The following is a 21,413-nucleotide window of genomic DNA, read 5'->3' as shown; positions in this document are numbered from 1 at the left end:
GCACAACTGAATGTTTATCTGGTATTCTGAATTTGTTTTGGCCCTGACAACCTGCTAATCTAAGTATGGGTGCAGAGGCCTAAGCCTGTCCATGATTAGAGGTCCTGGACCTGTCCTGTGATTTGGAGTAGAGCACCAACTATGCCCTTGGTACTGACAGTAAACCAGGAAAAGTAGCTTTTTCTGTAATCCTAGTTCTCTTCCAGGGGAATCCTCGTCATAGTCCTAAGCACTGAATAGTCCTGCACATGCACGTATTCCCATAGAACTTTAGTACTATATACATCAAAAATATATTCATTCATGAAAAAAAAAATATTTGCAGCTTATAAATGGCTAAACAAGGCCAAATTTCTTTTTATTTTCATTAAAAAAAAAAAGCCAGTTATTTTTATAAGACACTGAAAAAGATAAGATAATCTTTAACATACATTTTTTTTAAAAGGAAAAATGAAAAGGGAATAAAGTACAGAAGTAGCCATTCTCTTTTCCTTTGGAGGCAATCTCACTGGTTTCTGAGCCCCCCCTGTTTACTAAGGGCAATCAGCAGTAGCATAAATCATATTCCGGTGCAGCTTTGATTACTCAGTTCGAAAATGCACTCAGACTTTATCTTACTCCTTTTTTGGGATAGGTGAGTTCTCACTAGCCTTTTCAGCTGCTGTTGTATAACCAGAGACAAAAATGTGTAGAGCGCGACGTATACTCTTGGGTGTCTTGACGCTAGCTTGACAGAGAGCATAGATGAAGCAGAAAGAGAACTAAAGAATGAAAAGCTAGGTTTTTAGAAGCTTTCTGAAATCCTGTAGAGAGGGGGCGATCTAATGTGTATCTGCAGGAGATTCCACTGTTTGGTTGCTCCCACAATGAAACTGCTTCCACCCCATTTCGATTTATTGAATCTGACGATGGTAACTTTGAAAGATCCCATTGATCTGAGTTTCCTGTTTTGGACATACCAGGAAATAGCTTGTCTCAGAAATTCTGGTCCTGTATTGTGCAAGGCAGAGTGTTTTGAGTTTGATACGGTTCCTGACCGTCAGCCAGTGCAAATCAATCTGCGTATGTGTTGAGAGAGAAGCCAAAGGATTGAATCAGAGGGGCGAGTTCTCTTACATATAAGTTAAAAAGAGTGGGGCTAAGTGACGATCCCTGTGGCACTCCACAGGGCAGAGAGAATGTGCTGCAGCTGAAGTTATCTAGCTTCTCCATATTTTCCCTGTTCTTTAAAAAGGATTTAACTAGCTCCAAGGCTGTACTTTCTATGCCTGAGGCCTCCAGGTGAGAAATCAGAGTAAGGTGGTCCATGGCGTCAAAAGCCACAGACAGATCCAACAGGATCAGAGCTGCCGTTCCTCCTCCATCTAAGATGATCTTTAGTCCATCAGTGACTTTAATCAGACCCGTCTCGGTGCTGTGTTGTGATCTGAATCCAAATTGTGTGCGATCTAATAGATCATTCTCTTTAATAAATTAAGTCAGTTGACCGTTCATAACTGTTTCTATTATTTTTGCTGGAAAGGAGTCTAGAAATGGGCCGGTAGTTGGAGGGGTCTTCCGAGTCAAGTTGAAGATACTTGTCAGTATCTTGGCTATAGGTTCCGGGATTAATTTTAATACTGATGGGGGGGCAAGGATCATCTGGAGACCCTGATTTGGTGGTATGGATGAGACTCTCAATCTGCGTTACTGTGATTGGGGTGAAGTTGGTCAGAGCGCCCCGAGAGGTGTGATTAGTCATATTATTGTTACCAGTACAATTGACCACTTGTGAAGGTTGAAAAAATTGTAAATGTGATCAATTTGTTTGTTTCTAAAATGTTGGCCAACTGTATCACAAAAGAATTGACTGTTACAGGTTCCTTTGACCTCAGGTTGTTTGGTGAGATTGATAACTACCTGGAATAGTTCCCTAGCTGAGTTTTTTGAGGATTCAATCTGGGAGATGAAAAAAGCTGTTTTTTCTTTAGTCAGAAGGACTTTGTATTTGGATAGAGAAAGTATATATGCTTCCTTTTTGTGAGATTCATAATTGAGACTCCATTTCCTCTCGTCTCCTGCAGCACTGTTTTTCTAGGCGGAGGGCCTCTGAAAACCAAAGCGCTGAGGGCTTTTTCCTGTCTTGTTTAATCTTTTTTGCGGCAACTATTTGGCAGAGAGTAGTGTCTAACCAGTTTAGATAGCCCTGAGTGGCTAGTTCAGGATTGTACGAGGGAGGAGGTAGGGTTTCCGTAAGTTGTAGCTGTAGTTGATTGCTATCTATTTTGCTCCATGCTCTATGAGAGGTCATACCTAGCTCTTTATTTAAATCTGCGACTGGCCACGTGCCTCTTAACTCAAAGAAGATGGCGGAGTGATCCGACCAGGAGAGCGGTATAAGATTTAGGTCAGTGATGGATTTATTGTTTGAAAAAATGGCACCTGGTGCGTGGCCAGCAATGTGGGTGGCGTTTTGTACAAGCTGAGGGAGACCAAAGTTATTCATGATTTCCAGCAAGACCATGGTATCTTTCTCTTTTTGTGACTCTAGGTGGAAATTTAGATCTCCATGAACATGTTACAATTTTCATCTTCTAGGAGGGTGTCAATGGTGTTAAGGAAATTATTTCTGGGGCCCATGCACTCTAGAGTAACACTGAGATCAGACAAATCCTTGGCAGAGTTGGTCACATCTGGGTGTGAGTCGAGCACAGCAGCACTCAGTGGAGCTCCTCCTTCAGAGGTCGTGTCATCAGGTCCTGTCTGTGGGAATAAGGTTTATGATCCGAGCGCATGTTTCTTGATGGTGCAGCTCTGCTGTATTAGGTGGTGCCTGTGCATCAGGCAATCAGCAGTCATGAATGTTTGCAAGGGGGTCCTCAGCAATCAGTAGTTGCCACCCCTGTCCAGGCCTACTGTATTCGGCAGATGCAGCCCTGAATAGGCCTTCAGCAAACAGCATTTGCATCTCTCGTTCAGGACTGCTGTATTCGGCAGATGCAACCTTGACTTGAACTTCTCTAGTCACGCAATTTCTGCTCCGACTGAGCCTAGCAATTCTGCAATTGTGGTGTTGCGGTTCCTGTCAGAAACCAGTGTGAGAGTCAAGGTCCTTTCAGATTGCTCTTGTGCAGTCTGCTTATTCCGGAGTGACCCTCAGCCACAGTGGGAACACGTTGAATCTCAGTCTTTCTTAGACAGTCTCTAATCCTGTAGGATCTAGGGGTGCAGGTGACTCATGGGGATGCTAAGCTGCTCCAGCTTCTTATGAACAGGGTGGTTGAGACGCTAAGGCTGTGGAAATGTGCCGTTTAATGAGCACACCGGTGCAGGGGTCACCCTTCTCTGTCCACGGGTCCTTAGACCAACAAAATAGAGATTGGCACTGAACCTGGAATTCAAATAACAAGTTTATTAATCACTCATGAGTGGGACCACGTCCACACAGCACTCTCAAGTGCTGCCAGAGGTAGTACATTGAAGTCACAGAACACAGGCCTTATATACAGCTTTTTCTGCACTGGTAAGCATGTAGATACAAATAGAAGGTACAGGCCTACACAGGAATAGTTACCGACAAACATGGGCAGATGGGAGATCACTTAGTCAGCAAAGTGGGAGGGGGAGCAGGAGTGCTTATGGCAGCAGTAAGAGATTGACAGTTGAGCCTGAGACCAGGTGTTCTGGCAGCTACAACCTCTTAGCATGCATATTGCTTTTAGCTGAGTCAGGAAGTCAACTAAAATAGACAGCACAGGCAGGGAAAAAGACGAGCAGCATAGGATGAGAGAATTACAAAGCCAACAAAATGGATGCCACAACCAAGATGGCTTCAGCTTATGCTAACGGAACTTATTCCAGATTTCCACAAGGCGCTCTGTGGAATTCTGGAATATGCTGCCACTGTCCCTAATGGGTAGAATAGCGGTGGCAAAGATGGTGATGCTGCTGAGATGCCTATATGCCTTGCAGAATGCGTTGTGCCTGATCCCTGCGAAAGTGTTTCGGCAGTTGAATTCTCTCCTGGTGACCCTGTTTTGGGCGGGAAAGCGCTGCAGGGTTGCACTGCGAGTACCCCTGATACGATGAGGGTGGGCTACGGATGCCCAGATTTGATCTCTATTATTATGCGGCGCACCTTCAGCATGCTGTGCAGTGGTTGGATCAGGGTGATAATTGGGAAAAGCGTTTGACGGGCAAGTGCAGCCAGAGGAGCTCCCTATGATTTTGATGGTGGGTGCCGGGGTGAACGCGGAACTGGCATATGTGGTTAGGCAAACAGCTGGTGTGTGGCAGAAAGTTGTGGAATGAGTGCTGCGGCGGGCTCCCTTCCACCCGGAATTGTCCATCTGGCAGTTAGTACCTGTGTGAAGGATGGTGGAAAACATGTCTTTCCAGGCATGGAGAGAGGGTGACTGCATGGTATTGGCAGATTTATATATAAATGACACCTTCCTTACGTTTGAGCAGGCGTTTGAAGGGTTCGGTCTGGGACAGGGGCAATATCTTCAATATGCTGGCCTGATGGAAGTGGCTAAGGTGATATGGCCCACTTATCCGGATATGCCCCGGACCACTGAGACCTTGGATATATTGCTAACATGTGGAGGTGGGCGCAAATTGGTGTCTTTGTTGTACAAGGCCATGAGGGCAGACTCTGGATCTTTGGCTCTTAGGGCGTGGATGCTTGGAACTACGATTTGCAGATGCCATTGCTGGAGAGGGACTGGGTGAGAATATGTACACTTACGCATAAGGTGTCTTGTAATGCCCAGATGAAGTTGCTGCATTATGACTTCTTGCAGCAGGTGTATATGACTCCAGCGAGGCTCCATCGTATTGATGCCTCCCGTTCCCATGAATGTCCTAGATGTCATACAGGGTTTATGCATTTGGAGTGGGAATGCCCAGAAGTTCATCAGTACTGGCTTGATGTAGTAGCACGGCTCTGTGGAAGGGTGGGAATCGCGCTGGAAGCTATGTCTGAGCAATGCCTTCTAGGGCTGGTACCGCAACGCAAGGAGAGGAAAATGGCCAACAAGCTATTACAGCTAGCGCTAGTGTTGGCTAAACGGAGGGTTGCCATTTGCTGGATGGGTGAGTGGGCCCCCTCTTTTGTGAACTGGATGAGAGATGTGGGAGAGTGGTCTTTGGTGGAAGAACTGCATATGAAGGCCTGCTGCAGGGACGAAAAGTTGGAAGAGTACATTGCAAGTTGGAGAGAGCTATGTAGAGAATTGTTGAATCCAATGGGGCCGGGCAATGAACAGACCAGTGAGTCAGTTGGTAATAATAGTATGTAGATATTGGTGCTTGAGTCAAGCTTAATTGTATATGATGCTGCATCTGTAAAGTGTATTCAACTGTGCAATGTGCTTGGGACTCTAATGCGTGAAATGCAAATAAGTTGATGGATGTTGTCTCAAGGGATTCTTTATATTACAAATAAAGAAAAAAAAAAGACAACTTTGGCATTATTACGGAGTGCTTTAGAATCATAATAACCAATTCTTTGCTTGCACCAAGTATGGATTGTCAGTTTCATGTTAATCATAATACATTTTTTTTTTTTTTAAATTTTTATTGAACAATAATTCGGTTACAAGCACGGGCCTACAACCACCAGGGCCGGCCGCTAGGTACAGAATGAAATATACATTTATCAAGGCTGCAGTCAAGTCCCGGGGCGCAGCCCCGTAGTGGCTCCGGATAGTTCTAAAGGAACAGGAGACTTAAGTCCAACAGACACAAAAACTAAAAGAAAAACAAAAAAAAAAAAAAAAAACAAAAGGCGAGGCATAAGGGCAAACAGTGCGGGTCAGGCTTCCTCCGGGGAACTCCAGTGCAGACCATTAAGCAGCCGGCAAAAGGAAGGAGTACCGGGAGGCTGGGGACGGGGGGGGGGGTCAAGGGAGATGAACGTCCATATGTAGTTATTCCAAAAGGTGCCAGGAACCATCAAGGGTCAGGGGGACATGGCGATATCGGTGTCCACCAGGGGGGGCGTACAGATACCCCCGCGATACGCATTCCATTGCCCCCAGATTCTACCCCATGCCCCCGGCTTACCACGGGCCACATACACAGTCTTCTCCCTGAACATACACCAGTCCATATTCTCCTTCCATACTGACACGGTGGGCGGCCGTTGGGCGCCCCAAAGCTGCGCTATATCTCTCTTGGCAATCATGTTCCCCAGGGCCGCCCACCGAGTCTGAGCCGCGCTGTAATCATTGGGCTCCCACACATTCAGGACACAGCGACGCACCTCCGGCAGCAGCACAACCCCAGTGACCTGTCCCATCACCGTATGGACCCGGCGCCAGTAGTCCGCCACCTCGCGGCACTCCCACAGGATATGGAGAAAGGTGGCGCTGAGCCCACAACCCCGCTTACAGAGCCCGTCGTCGGAAAATCCCATCGAGACCAAGCGAGGACCCGTCACATACACCCGGTGAAGAATCTTGAGCTGTACCAACCGGAGACGGGCTGGAATGGCGACCTCCTTGGGGGACGACAGTGCAGACTGCCAGTCCTCGTCGTCCAATTCCACCCCATCCCCCGTCCAAGCCTCCCGGAGGCGCACAAAGAGGTCAGCCCGATGATTAATCAGTTTTTTATAAGTTAAAGAAATGGTACTGTCAGGGACATGTCCGTCAAGTATGCGGTCCTCGAGGGGCGAGGAAACCGGGATCTTGGTCCCCTCCCCAAAGACCGAGAGCAGGGCGTGTCGAACCTGGGCATAGCGGAAGAACTCCCTGTCCGTAAGCTCGTATTCGGCCTGGAGCGCCGCGAAAGTCTTAACCGTGCCCTTATGCCACAGGTCTCCCACTTTGCTGATACCAATCGTATCCCACTGGTCAAACCCCTTCGTAGTCCAGAGGCTGCCCAGGCGGTCGGAGGCAAACAAAGGAGTAGCACATGTTAGTCGCTCACTCCAGCCCGTGGCCGCAGTGGCAGCCCTCCAGGTCCGCACCGCAATCTTAGTAGGACCCGTAAGGGTCCGGCCAGCCGAGCGGGAGTAAAGTGCCCTGTTATAGTTCCCGCCGGGAAGCAGGAACTTGTCCATCTCATACGCCGGATTCAAGCCAGGCGCATACGTGGCATGGTTAATGGCCGATAGCTGCGAGGCCCAATAGTACCTGCGAATGTCAGGAAGCGCGATGCCCCCGTCGTACCAGGGGAGAGTAAGCTTAGCAAGAGCAATACGCGCCCGCCCGTCCCACACCAGTCTCCTCTGCAGGCTCTCCACCTCCCGAAAGTAGGCCACCGGGATAACGTCGAAGGAGTTCTGGAGTGCATAGAGGAACCTGGGAAGGGACATCATTTTGAACAGCGCGGCCCGACCCAGCGGGGACAGGGGCAGCCTGCACCACCGGGCCGTGTCCTCTCGCAATCGCCGGAGTGGACGCAGGAGATTCTGCTCATAGCGAGCCACCGGGTCCAGCGAAACGTATATCCCCAGGTACTTAAAGCCGCTCAGAGATATTTGGATCGGAAGCCGAGGCGGCAGGAGAGGAGGACCACCAGAGATGGGATAGACGCAGGATTTAGACCAATTGATCGTGAGACCCGAATTGTTCCCAAAGGAAGTCAGAACGTCAAAGAGGACGTTGAGCGACTGCCGCGGTGAGGTGAGATACAGGAGAATATCGTCCGCATACAGCGAGACCCGATCTTCGAAGCCCGGGGCCCACCGGATCCCCCTAAGCGAGGGCTCCCAGCGGAGCCAAGCAGCGAGTGGCTCCAGGGCGAGAGCAAAGAGCAAAGGGGACAACGGGCACCCCTGCCTCGTGCCCCTGCCGAGGGCAAAGGGCCGAGAGACCCGCCCATTCACCACCACCTGAGCCATGGGTCCCGTGTAAAGAAGCTTCACCCAGCCAATAAATCCTTCCCCAAAGCCAAATTTAGCCAAGACAGCCCAGAGGAATGGCCACTCGATGGTGTCAAAAGCCATCGTGGCATCCAAAGAAACCAGCACGGCCGGTTCGGAGAGGAGCTCCGCCCTGGCCAGGGCGCCGTGGAGACGCCGCAAGTTAAGAGCGGTGTTGCGGTGCGGGATGAAGCCGCATTGGTCCGGATGAATAAGATCGCACACGACGCTCAACAAACGATTGGCAAGGACTTTCGCCAGGATTTTAGGCTCTGCATTTAGCAGTGAAATAGGCCGGTAAGAAGTACAGCGGTCTCGCGGCTTGCCCTCCTTGGGGATCACGACTATCGTGGCCAAACGCTGGTCAGCCGGAAGGGAACCCGCCGCAAGAGACTCACGGAACATGCGACTGAGGAAGGGCGCAAGCTTATCAGGGCGCAATTTATATAGCTCAATGGGCAGACCGTTGGGACCCATAGCCTTGCCCGAGCGAAGGGAGCGGATCGCGGTCGCTATTTCATCCGCCGACAAGGGGGCGTCCAGCCGCTCACGGTCCTCAACGGACAGGCCGGGCAAGGCAATATCCCTCAGTAGAAGGCGAGAGTCGTCCTCATCTCTGTCAGTCACTGGGGAGTACACAGCCCGGAGGTGGTCGGCGAAACATTCCACAATATCATCCGGCTCAGTCACACACACACCTTCCGCAGCACGCAACTCCGGGACCACACGATTCACTCTCTCCTTTTTTTTCCAGCCACGCAATCAACTTTCCCGCCTTGTCCCCGGCGTCGTACAGTCGACCCTGCTGCTCCCTATACATAGTTTTGGCCGCGTCAGTGACCAGGGACCTATATTCAAACTGTTTCAGGCTAAGGGCATGGAGCCCGTCCGGAGTGACATTCGCCTCCAAGGCCGACTCCAGCCCCGAGATGTCAGTCTCCAGCCTCACCACTGCCTCACTCTTGACCTTCTTAGCCACCACTATCTGGGAGAGGGCGTGTCCGCGGATCACGGTTTTAAAGGCTTCCCACAGGGACATTGCAGACGACACCGACCCCTCGTTATCAAGGAAGTATTGGTCCATAGCCTTAACCAGGCTGTCGCGAGTCGTAGGGTCTCGCAGGTACCATGGGTTAATGGGAGCGATCCGCCCTGCAGACCGCGACCCGGTGTCAAAAAGAAGCCACAGCGGAGAATGGTCGGAGATACCCCGCGCCAGGTGCCTGACCTCTCTAATCCGACCAGTCTGCGCCGCGGGCATAAGGAAGTAGTCTAACCTAGAGAGACTCCCATGCGCCCCCGAGTGAAAGGTGAACTGACATTGGGTCGGATGCATTAATCTCCAGCTATCCACCAGGCCGAAGGTCTCCAACATCCCACCCAGCCATGCCTGGGCAGCGGGGAGGGTCCTTGGTGGGTGACGATCCAGTTCACCCGAAACCACAGAATTAAAGTCCCCGCCCATGAGCAGGAGGCTGTCCGGAAGGTCAAGCAGCATTCGACCCAAGTCAGTGAAGGTGGAGTTCTGGAGGCCCGGGGGGACGTAGACTGAAACCAGGGTAAGGGGCTGCCCCTCCCACCTCCCAATCAAACACACATAGCGCCCTCTGTCATCCGAGACTATCTTAGTGATCTCCACCGGAAGGGAGGTTCGCAGGAGAATGCCCACCCCCCTGGAACCAGTTGTGAAACCAGAATGGGCTACGAGGCGATATCCCCCCCTGTTCATTGCATGACAAACATTACCAACCAGATGCGTCTCCTGGAGAAACACCACATCAGGAGTCAAACGACGCAAATATTGCAGCACTACTCCCCGCTTGATACGGTCCCCCAACCCATTGACGTTCCATGACATAAGCCTCAACCCGTCCCCCCCCATCCCCTCCAATAGATCAAGGGTCCCCCAGCCTGCAGCACAGTTCCCAGATGTGGACAAAAATCAATACCTCGCCCTGTAAACAAAAAACACACAACAAAACAACCCCTCCGCCCCCCCAACCCCACCCCAAGTCCAACTCCCCCCACCCTGCACCCCTGCGGGCCAAAAAAACCCCCCAACTTGCAGTGTGCCTGTCGCCCCACTAACCCCATTCTACGAAAAGACCCCGGAGGAGGAAAGGGACCCGTCCCCGCCCGCCCCCCTCACAGGTCCTGGTGAAACACAATATACAAAAGAAGTAAGACCCAACTGAACAGTGCAAAACGGCAAAATCAAGGACCAAAAGTCATTCTAAAGGGGACCCGTCACCTGCGGTGCCCGCAGAGGGTCCGGGACGGCCACCTCCGTCCGGCAGCGAGTCCAGCCAGTCACTTGCGGCCACAGGAGAGTCAAAAAAGGCTGTCCGATCCCCATGTTCCACTCGGAGTTTTGCAGGGTAGAGCATCGAATACTTTAGGCCCAGCTCGCGGAGACGACGCTTCACCCCTAGGAATCCCATCCGCTGTTTCTGGACCAGTTGCGTGAAGTCCGGGTAAAAATTGATGGTCGAGTTCTCGTGACGAACCGGGCCGTGGGTCCGTGAGGCCTGCAGAATAGCGTCGCGGTCCCTGTAGTGGAATAGTTTGGCCACGATAGGCCTCGGGGGGGCCCCCGGCCGTGGCCGACCGCCCGGAACTCGATGGGCCCGCTCCACGGCAAAGAACTTACTTAGGCCAGCCGGGGACAACTGTTGCAGGATAAGTTCCTCGACCACGAGGTCAACCGGGCAGCCGTCGGAGGACTCCGGTACACCTATGACGCGGATGTTGTTGCGTCGGGCCCGTCCCTCGAAGTCCTCAAGCCGCCGGGCCATATGATCGTTGACCACCCTGATGTCTCCAAGCGCGGCCCGCAGATCAGACACCTCCGCACCGAGGGTGGAGGTCCGTGTATCGAGGGCCTGGACCCTCTCGTTAGTTTTGGAGAGGTCGGCCCGGATCAGGGTGACATCAATCGCGACGGTGTCGATCTTACGGGCCAGGGCCTCGTATTGCGTGGCGATGGTTTCCCTGATGCCAGCAATGGCGCCCATAATGTCCTGCAGGGAAAGTTCCGTAGAGACGTTCGTGCCTCCCCCTGCAGCGTCCGGGGGGAGGCCAGCAGCGCCAGGGGACCCTCTGCCCTGGGTGTAGCGGTCCATGTTGTTGCTCTGGACCGCTCCCCCGCGGAGGGAGGCCTTGGTCTTGCGCCCCTCGGGACCCCCTTTGCCCCCCATGTGAACACGGTCACTCAAGGGGACCTCCAATCAAGAGGTGTAAGGGCACCAGCAAGAAGACCTCAAAATGTCGGTATAGGGGGTCCGAGGCGATAGGCACTCTAGTGGCAGGTGGAGGAAAACCTCGTGCAGAGGCCCAGGAAGCACCTCGCCACCCCGAGCGCACCCGCCAGCTGGTCTCCTGAAGTCCAAAACCGAAACCGAAAGTGGTGGATCGGCAACTGGCACCGCGCTGAAGCCGCTGTTGTTCAATTGCAGCCCGGCCCCACGGGTCACCTTCACCCCGGTCACCTCCGTCGGGTGGGTCCCAAAAGTTCCGACGACGACAACTCAGGATTCCCAGGTCCGAGTTGATTTTTGAAAAGAGATATGTGCTCAGCTGGTCTTCATCTCCCAGATTCCATAAACCACATCAGGATATTCTCAGGATAAATTCCGAGGAGCAGAAAGGGTCCGGGGAGCCCTGTGCTCACGCGACCATCTTGGATGCGCGCTAGGCTCCTCCCATAATACATTTTTTAATTCTATACCATCTCATAATTAAAGTGGAGCTTGCAACAAAAGTCTGCATGTAGATTTCCATCAAATTCAGGGAAGTTATGTTTTTTATTCTTGTATCACACATTTGAACTATATTGCCATAATTCTGTGATAAAAAGTACATAATTGTCATTAACAATATATCAACACTTTTTAGGTGTCGTTATTAAAGCAACGGTTAGGCAGCGGCCAAACAAATACAGATTTACCTGAACAAACTGTTGAGTCTGATTCTCAGGCACAGAGCTTGACGCAAGAAATCAATTCAGAAAATGCCTTTGTACCAGGAGGTAAGACAGTTTTTTGTGATATATGTACTGGATGCATGTTAAAACTCAGTAGTTATGGGGAATTTACATATTGTACACATAGGGAGCATAATGATTGTTTTGAGTCTAAATCTTGAATTGATGTGCATCAAGCATGATTGGGTTTCATATAAAAGTAACAAGAGATCCCTACCTTCTTAAAAAATAAATAATTTGTTAAAAAAAATATCAGTCGTGTTGTGATGAGAACTTTCAAATACTAGACACTTTAAAATATGCAGCATGAATTATAGTGGAATAAAAATATTTTAATGGATAGACCACAAGTCTGCTTGAAAAATGTGTGGTTGGTTAGTTCATCATTCTGGTTAAGGGAAGCAGATAGATAAATTCATATGTGTCCTGACAGTAAGATTTGTTGGCAACTATAGATTCCCTTCGAGCAATATGTATATATTCTAGGCTTCGAATTACATGTTGATTGTTACCAAGCAAACTATATTACAAACGTTACAGAGATTTGCACAAGAGATATTCTGGGATACGCAACTGTGGAATATTTGTAAGAATAATTTGTGTGCTGCATCATGAAATGTCCATGACATTAGAAAACAACTTTAATAAACTGGAAACAGGTGAGGGATTTAAGAGTATGGAGAGGGATAAGAGGGCAATAGCAAAAATAGCAAAATGAGAAACCATGTTTGTTTGAATATGAGAGCCTTTGGGACTTGAGAAATGGTTGGTGGTATGAGTGTTTACTGAGCTGTGATGCAATCTAGCTCTGGGTACCAGGCAGTGATAATGTTTTATATTCATTGATAACCTTTTTTTTATCTCGTGCACTATTAGTGGTAGGAGTATTGGTAGTATCTATCAGTTAGTTCATGAATGCTGGTTCGAAGTAAATTATTGGATTTGGGCAGATGATTTTGATAGGACTTGTCTGAAGGCATGCCTTTTGAGAAAGCTTGTAGAGATTTTATTGTTGATCTGGTACTTTCTATAGAACATATTTTAGGCCTTATGCAAGCAGGTGCATTCTGAACATTTTGTAATTTGGTCGTAAATTTACATCAATTATTACTTGCAGTAGTCTTAATTGTGGAAAGGTGTTCATACTCTTGGCAAAAAACTAAATTTGAAATAGGTACACTCAAATAATGCAAAGCATATCCAGACAATCTCTCACCTGTTTCTCCAAGGTTCTACATAATTTCAGCCCAGAGGATGGGATTACTTTTTTCAGTTTTGCCATTGACTAATTGTAATATTTGGGCAGTTTTAAGACCCAATGTAAACATTTGCCAAAGGAGAAATGTTTTCGTTTGAACATTTAGAAGATCCAGATTTACCACATAGCTCTGCCTTCCTTCCTTTCTTCACTAGATGAAATTGATTATCCATTGATTTTCCAGACTGGCAATAAAACCACCGTCTTGAACACGTAAGGGGTTACCAGATTTAATGTATTGCTGATAGAAGCTCAGATGATCTGGCGCTGACTTCTGGAATGGAATATCTACCTAACCACATTTAATCTTTCAGGACTTACGAGCCTGAAGGTGGAAAAACTCAGCAGGTGTTTCTTGGAGCAGCACAAATGAATGTCAAATCTGCTGCTGAAAGTAATGTCCAAATTCGAGCAGTGCAAACCCAAGGTTATTGTAATTCCACCTGAGAAGTTCCATTAGAGGTGGTATTCAGATCTTCTTGAATTATGTGTTCATCAATACAAAAAGCTTCCATGCAGATCAAATCTACTTTCCAGTGCTTTGCTTTACTGATTTGCTCCTTAGTTTAATCAGTATAGACTTTAGAAACATCCAGATTAATGCATGAACATCCCGCTGGAAGCCAAACGCCCATTCTAGATGTCTTTTTAGAGTGCTGCATTATCTTTTTTTATGTGGCTAAATCTGCTTGCAATTTTTTGGTGGATTTGGTTGCAATCACTTCCCAAAGGAACTGTCATTCTCAAGAATCTTTTTTGACAAACCGTGTGAATAGAGATTTCCTTCAAGCCTTTAATAAGGACCATACCCTCACATCACTTCAGAGGGATGAGTAAGTTTTAGGCTATTTGCCCTGATAATCCTTACAGGATTTTCAGACTTTATCTTTTCATACTTTAGGCAATCTCTGATTTTCAGATCATTAGGACCATTTTAGCTTTTGATTTTGGTTTTCACTCCTCAAAAAGATCTTGTTGTTAAAAAGGCTATCCATTATCACACCAAGTATGTATATAAGACAATTTCTTAGCAGTATGTCCAGAGATTCCAGCATCTATGAACATCAACCCCAGAGAAAAAATGACTTGTATGATCACGTTAGTAGAAAGCTCATAGACCCCCCTTCTTCCAAGACTTAATCTCATTCAATAAGGAGTAAAGCAGACACTGCTGCATCGATAGGGGGTTCCTCTACTCCTAATTTCTGAAGGATTCTTCAAACCACAGAGTACTCACTTTTTAAATCTCCACAGGTGCAAGATAGCATCCAGATAACTATGCAGTAACTCCCACACTTCATCAGGTGGCGCCATCAGTCTCCCTTACGACTACATCACACCTCTGAACGAAATGTAAATTTTGCTTTATCTGCACTATTTGATGTAGTTATAGAGCTCTGCTTCCATCCTTAATCGGATTTCTACAAAATTATTCAAAACATTTATACTGTGAAAATGGACTAGGATATGGGGGAAGTGGAATGAATATCGGGGCAACATCTGTGATCCCCCACAGGACGAATCCCTGTCAGACGATTCCGACTAGCTGGGGTGTGTATACAGGGGCATGACAAGAGATGTTTGATGTGGTTGAGGAGAAGGGGGCTGGGGTCCGGAAGGAACAGAAAGAGATCCTTAGTGCACAACAAAGACGGAAACGAGAACAGTGTGATGTACGTTGTAAAGAACGCTATGGTACTGCAGTATTGGTTGAAAATGAAAATGTTAATAAAAAGAGTTTAAAAAAAAAAAAAAGATTTAAACTTTGTAGGGATGACTACCCCTCCCCCCCCCCCCCAACCAAAAAACAATAGGGTTTTAGCCTTGCCACACTTGTACGAAACATATATCAGCCAAGGACTCGCATAACGTCTATCTGCATCCAAAAGCTATCAGCGAGTGGGGAGGCAAGCACTATGTCACTGAATACAAAAAGAGGGGTTGATCCCGTTTCATGTCACCAGGTCGCTCCAGCCTCGATTTGCCATCCTCTGGTATGTCAAGGGCAAAATCGAAAGACAAGTCCAAAGGTAGATATAGGAAATCGAATTTGTGTCTGATGCCTCTCAAGTGCGCTAACTCACGGGAGAAGTTGGTTTGTGATCAAAGGGCCTGACCCCGGCTTCAGAATCAAATTCTGAGCTGATCGCTACAGTGGAGCTTATGCAACTCTGGCTTCCCAGGCCATCAGCTGCTCCACAGCAGATTTATGCCTTTAAAGAGACCCCGCTTCAGCTATTTAAAATGGTTTGGTTTCCCTTTGGGCACTACTTATCTGTCAGTCTTCTTGATGAACTTCCACTGCTGGGCCATTCCTCCCCCTTGCCACAGGCCCTGCCCCTTCTTTCTGGTTTAATGTCTGCCTCAGTTCCTGAGATGTCAGTTTCAAACTACATTTGCAAACTTGTTGACTGAAATTCTTCAGCCATAGCCCATGCTGCTGTTTATGCAACAAGCTCTTGATTGAGATCCACACCCAATTGACAATAGGGTGAAACATATCTTGGGCAGCTTGTGTTCCGGTTCAGAGAGAACCTGGACTGAATTGTTCCTATTAGAGCAGGATCAAGGTTGGGTTCTTTGCACATGGCTGGATGTAATCTGAGGTGGCATTGTGGCCAAAAACAAATGATGTACTGGGCTGTAGCCCGATTAATTACCAGTGGCTGAATTTGTTTCAGGCATCCCACTCATCACTTTTTTGTATGCTGCAGTGAGATCCTTACGGAGACATGGTCCAGACCTTGTTCTACTCCATCTGTAATCACCTAATTGATCGGCATGAAAATCTGGCTAGGGGACCTATCCTTTCTCATGTAGCACCCAAGAGGGTTATCATGTATGCCTCGATGAGCAAGATGAGTCCTAATGCTTCTCAGCTACTCTACCTGATGGCGACTCAAGAAATATTGATACCGTGGGCAAAATAGTTTTTTAATTGCTAGTCTAACTGTCTCGTCTGTGAATGCTGTGTGCCTCTTCTGCTGCAACCCACTTGTCCCTTGGACATTGCAGGCAAGATTATTTCTGCCTTCCCTGAGGATTCAAGGAACTCATTTGGCCAGAAGGTACATGGTGACCAGGAGACAGATCAATAAGTCCCGAGCACCAGCCTGGATATTATAGAGTGTGTTATTTGGGGCATCAGCAATATTATTTGGCACCATGCTTTAATGCTCGGTACCTGCTTATCTCCGAAACGTCTAAGCTTCCCAAGAGAGTTGGAGCCTTAGGCCGATACTATACTAGTGACTAACCAGGAAGGAGAACCCAGATGATGAAGCATGTCACCTCGGTGAGTGATGGGTTTCCCTCCTTTTTAAAGGATTTTCCTTTTTAAAGATGTGTTTCTTTGCCTCTCACTAGGCAGTATCCTCTGCACACAGCACAGTAGGTTCTCTTCATCTAAATAGATTTTTACACCTTCTACACTTTCAAGACCCATGGATAGTTTGTTGGTTATATAAGTACACTTAGGGGAGTATATCCATGCTAGGTCTTTAAATATTCCCTTGGACCCTCCTTAAAAGTTTTTTTTTTTTTTTTCTTTTTTTTTTTAGAATCGTTTTTATTATTGCGTGGCCGCAAAGAATCAAATACACAGCTTAGCTGCCTACATCAGAGCGCCGGCAGAGCGAAAACTACTTAGAATGACACAGCGTTTAGGTCTACATCCCTGAGAACGACCTCGCGATGATGTCAGGCCATAGTTAGTCAGTAAGGCGCCAAGCGAGAGTGACACTTTTATAAGAAACAGTAACAAAGAAACAAACCCCCCTCCCTCAACCCACCCCCCCTCCGCATCAGTTCGAATCTAGTAAGGCCAGTTCATTCTTGTCGCCGATTGTTGGTCAGACAACTAGGAAGTCAATTCATGGATGCCCCAGGTGGTTCCAGAGGAATGAGAAGCAAAACTTGCAGATACTTCGGGCACGTGACTTCTCTCATATCTTTGGTAAGAATCTGCAAAAAAGGAGCCCACAGTTTTGCGAAGCCCTTGCCTTTCCCATCTACACTCAGCGATAACCGCTCCATTGCTAAGAGTTGCCAAAGTTTCTGAATCCAATCTCGAGAGTCTGGAAACGTCAGCGATCCCCAACGTCCTAGGAGCACCTGTCGCGCTGCCAACAATGCCATGGCTATTTGCTTACCCTTCAGTGATTTCAGCGGAAAAAACTTAGGATGGGGGAGACCTAACAAGGTGTGCTCGGGAGTACGTGGCAGAGTAATCTGAAATGCTGCATCAATGTCATCAATGATTGCTGTCCAATGGCGCACCAGTTTGGGGGAGCGCCAAAGTAAATGCACCAGGGTGCCAACAAGACCACACCCCCGCCAGCAGAGGTCTGACTTAGAGCTGTCCCAACTGGAGTATAATACCAATGAGTAACCACCTTATAGGCAGATTCCGCCCCTGCCGTGTTGGAGGCAGTATGGTACACTCTGTAAAAAATGTGTTCCCACTCTTTGTGCGATAAGGGCTTCCCTAGGTCAGTTTCCCATCTGACTTGAGCTTTTGTGCGGTGTCTCTTCGCTGGAGTAGTGATCATGGCATAAAGTTCAGAGATGAGTTTACTATCGCCTTTTTTACACCCCAGCCATTTTTCAAAGGATGTCAGGGGGTGAGACATTAGAACGAAATTCTCCGGCCGCGTGACCCAATGTACGACCTGCGAATAATGGAAGACATCGGACTCAGGCAAATCATAATCCCTACGCAGCTGGGGAAAGGGAATCACGTCCCCGAGATCAAACCGGGCACCCACCCTTTTGCAACCCCCCTCCCGCCACCATTGGAAAATCTGGGATGCGCATCCTGGCTGAAAGTCGGGGTTATCTACGATGGGGGACAGAGGGGAAGGGAAAGTAGTCCACCCTTTCGGGCCCGCTAATCGGTCCCAAACTTTGAGAGTCGGGGAGGTAACCGGAGAGGAGTACAGACCCAAGGCTCTATGCCGGTGAGGAAGCCACAGTTCATATGTTCCGACCCACTACCGTCTGGTCCATAAAATTCCAGTGCTAGCCGGATAGAGGTCTATTCTATTCCGTGTTGAAACGGAGACCTGTTGCCTGTTGCCTTATAATACCGTCTGGAAGCCGAGCCCTCCCTGCGCTTTCGGGGAAGTCACATGCGCAAATGCGGGACGTGGTTTCTTATTGTCCCATAAGAACTTATTAAGAAGTCCCTGCAGTTTGCGAGGCGCACCTGGTGGCGGGCTCAAAGAAAGCATTTGGAAAATGTAGAGGATGTGCGGTAACACCGTCATCTTCACTCCCGCCAACCTGCCATACCACACCAGTTTGACACGCAACCAGGCCGCCAGTGCCTTGATCGTCTGCTCCAGCAACAGGGAGTAATTAAGAGTGGCCGTCCTAGCAATGGAAGAGGTCAGACGAATGCCCAGGTAGGTAATATCTGTTAACACCCACTGGAATTCAAAATCTTGTTGGGGATCCTGTATCTCAGTCTCCGGAATAGAAGATTGAGGATTTACGATTTTGTGAGGTTGACCTTAAACCACGCTACATTTCCAAAGGTAGAGAGCTCTTTAGTCAAGTACCGCAGTGTCGTTCGGGGTTGTGTGAGTGAGAGAATGACATCATCAGCGTACATACTAATTTTATGAACATCAGCTCCAAACTTTAGGCCCGCAATGTCAGGGTTGGAACAGACGCGTTGAGCAAAAGGCTCCATGTAGAGCGCAAATAAGAGAGGAGACAAGGGGCAACCCTGCCGTGTGCCCCGGGCAATAGAAAACAGGGACGACTTGCAGCCGTTGACCCGCACCGCTGCCCTGGGGGAGGCGTAGAGACAACAAACCCAACAGATAAAATTATCTCCGAACCCGAATGTACATAGCACTGCGAATAAATACTCCCAATAAACCCGATCAAAAGCCTTCTCCGCGTCTATCGAGAGCAGAAAGGCCGGAGTATGTGATCGGTGAATAAGATCAATGAGGTGCAATAGTCTCTCAGTATTATCACCCCCCTGCCTCGTCGGGATAAAGCAGGACTGATCCGGGTCTACAATGTTATCCATGAGGGGATTAAGTCGGGAGGCTATCACACCCGCAAACAACTTTGCGTCAATATGAAGGAGCGAGGTCAGTCGGTTCGACCCACACTCCTCTGGATCTTTCCCAGGTTTTAGAATTACAGAGATGGCCGCCTTAGACATGGAAGGCGTCACCTCCCCAGTGTCTAGGAAAGAGTTAAAAAGCTTTGTTAAAAGGGGAGCCAGCTCCACACAAAATAGCTTGTAGAACAGGGCTGAAAAGCCATCCGGGCCCGGTGACTTAGCCACTTTGAGCCGCGCTATTGCGGATATCACCTCTTCGAGACGAATAGGGGAGTCCAAATCGTCAGCCGACGTTTTGAGTAAGGGGGTGATATTACAGGAGGCCAAATATTCCCCTGGGTCATGCAAAGGGATGCCTTCCTTCGAATAGAGGCGTTGGTAAAACTGGCGAAAAGCATCGGCAATCAGGGCATCCGTGGTATGTTCTACTGCATTCTGACCCCGTATGACGGGGATTGCGGTCATCTGAGCCTGCGCCCGTAATCTGAGCGAGCATCCTCCCAGATTTATCCCCACTGAGGTAGAATTTGTGCCGGAGCCGCAGGAGCGCATGCTCGGCCCTATCCAGATGTTTCAGCATACGGCGCCGCGTTTCCAATTCCCTCCACACTCTCGGGGCCCCCGTGCGCTTGTGAACTGCCTCTAATTCACCAACCTCCTTTTCTAGCTCAGCTCGCTTTCTTTTGCGAAGTCGTGCGAAAGATGCTGCAACCGCGATAAACTCTCCCCGTACTACTAGCTTCAATGCCTCCCAAACATCCACGAGGGGTGTGTCACCCTGATCATTCTCAGCGATGTAATGTTTTATAATGTCCCGAATCGGTTGAATGACATCGTCCGAGTGAAGGAGGGAATCACGAAGGCGCCAGCCCGGAGGAGTAGACCGCGCGCAGGAAATTGGACTGAAATGAGGGCATGATCTGAGAGGGATCGAGGAGTAATATCCGCAATGCGCAAGTGAGGGAATAGAGATGAAGAGGCTAGAAAGTGTTCAAGACGCGCATATGTTTTGTGTGCCGCTGAAAAGTATGTATCGTCGCGCTCCTTCGGGTGCTGCATTCGCCACACATTCTGCAATCAGAGAGCTATTGTTTCCCAGCTCGGGACAATGCCCCAGTCTGATTGGATCGCTGCCCCGACCTATCCAACTCCGGATCCATCACCACATTTAAGTCTCCCCCAATCAGAAGCGCTGAATCAGGAGATAAAAGAGCCTCCGAAAGGGCTAAGCGCAAAAAGGGTTCTTGTCGCTCATTCGGGGCATATAAGGACCCAACCGTAAAATGCATATCCCCCCATTGCACCCTGACTGCCAAGAAACGACCCTTCAGTTCTGCTATCGTAGAAACTAGTTTGCATTGTGAACGTGCACTAAAGAGGATCGCCACCCCATTTTGTTTAGACTGGCCCGAAGACCAAAACTGTTGTGGGAAGCGCCTATCCCTCATACGCTTGATGTCTTTAGGCAAAAGGTAGGTTTCTTGTAGCAAACAAATATCCCCCCCAGCATTTTCTAAAAGGGAGAGTATTGCCAACCGCTTGACAGGACTATTCAGCCCCCGTACATTCAAGCTGACAATGTTCAGGTCCCTACTCATCGCAACACTGAAGGAGGGAATATCCATGTACCGACCCCATACCACCGGGATCAACTCTAATGAAGGTCATTCCCCCAAACCGGGCTACTGGCCTATCGCGTTCGTGAACTGATGCGGAGCCCCAAAAGATCACCCAAAAATATCCCCTGTCAACAGCATAAAGAAACCTTGAAAAAGACATAACAGAAAGAAAACAAGAAAACATGACAAAAGTTCGTCGTAGTGATCAATATCCAGGGGAGCGTGGCACAGGTCTGTCCGCCCCAAGATTGAAGTGTCTATCACACTGATGACAAGGGGAAGGCAATACCGTGTACTGTCGAGGGCCCCCCTCCCTCCGACGCAAATAGTAGTATTCAGATGAATGCCAAGCCAAGTACTTCAAGGTGCCGCGGGGGTGTCTGTAACCTGTGCAACCGAAGAGAGGGCTGCTTCTCTTTCCAGCTTACTAGCAGCCATGTTAGGGGCAGGGCTCGGGATTTCCCCCCCCCCCCCCCAACTCGCTGCCAGTCAGAGGAGCGATGTCGTCTGCGAGTGAGCGGTGAAGTATCTTCTGCCCCGGATGGGGGTCCCTCCAATCCCAACTTGTCATACGCCTCCGCAAGGGATCGGATTTGAAGCAATTTGCCTTGATGCTTGAA

The 21,413-nt window shown here is 48.7% G+C and overlaps 1 protein-coding gene across 4 annotated transcripts in view; it reads left to right on the top strand.

Annotated features, from left to right (window-relative positions):
• The window catches only part of GOLGA4 (golgin A4), an 840,043-nt gene that overhangs the window by 372,833 nt on the left and 445,797 nt on the right, over positions 1–21,413 (top strand). For all 4 annotated transcript variants that reach the window (XM_085607536.1, XM_085607535.1, XM_085607534.1 and 1 more), the window contains one exon: positions 11,747–11,879. In XM_085607536.1, coding sequence (XP_085463662.1) covers positions 11,747–11,879 — 133 coding nt within the window. The remainder of the gene's footprint in view (positions 1–11,746; positions 11,880–21,413) is intronic.

The sequence above is a fragment of the Triturus cristatus genome, chromosome 5_2 (genome assembly GCF_964204655.1).
Source record: "Triturus cristatus chromosome 5_2, aTriCri1.1, whole genome shotgun sequence".
Lineage (NCBI taxonomy): Eukaryota > Metazoa > Chordata > Amphibia > Caudata > Salamandridae > Triturus > Triturus cristatus.
This window is presented reverse-complemented; position numbering and strand designations above follow the sequence as displayed.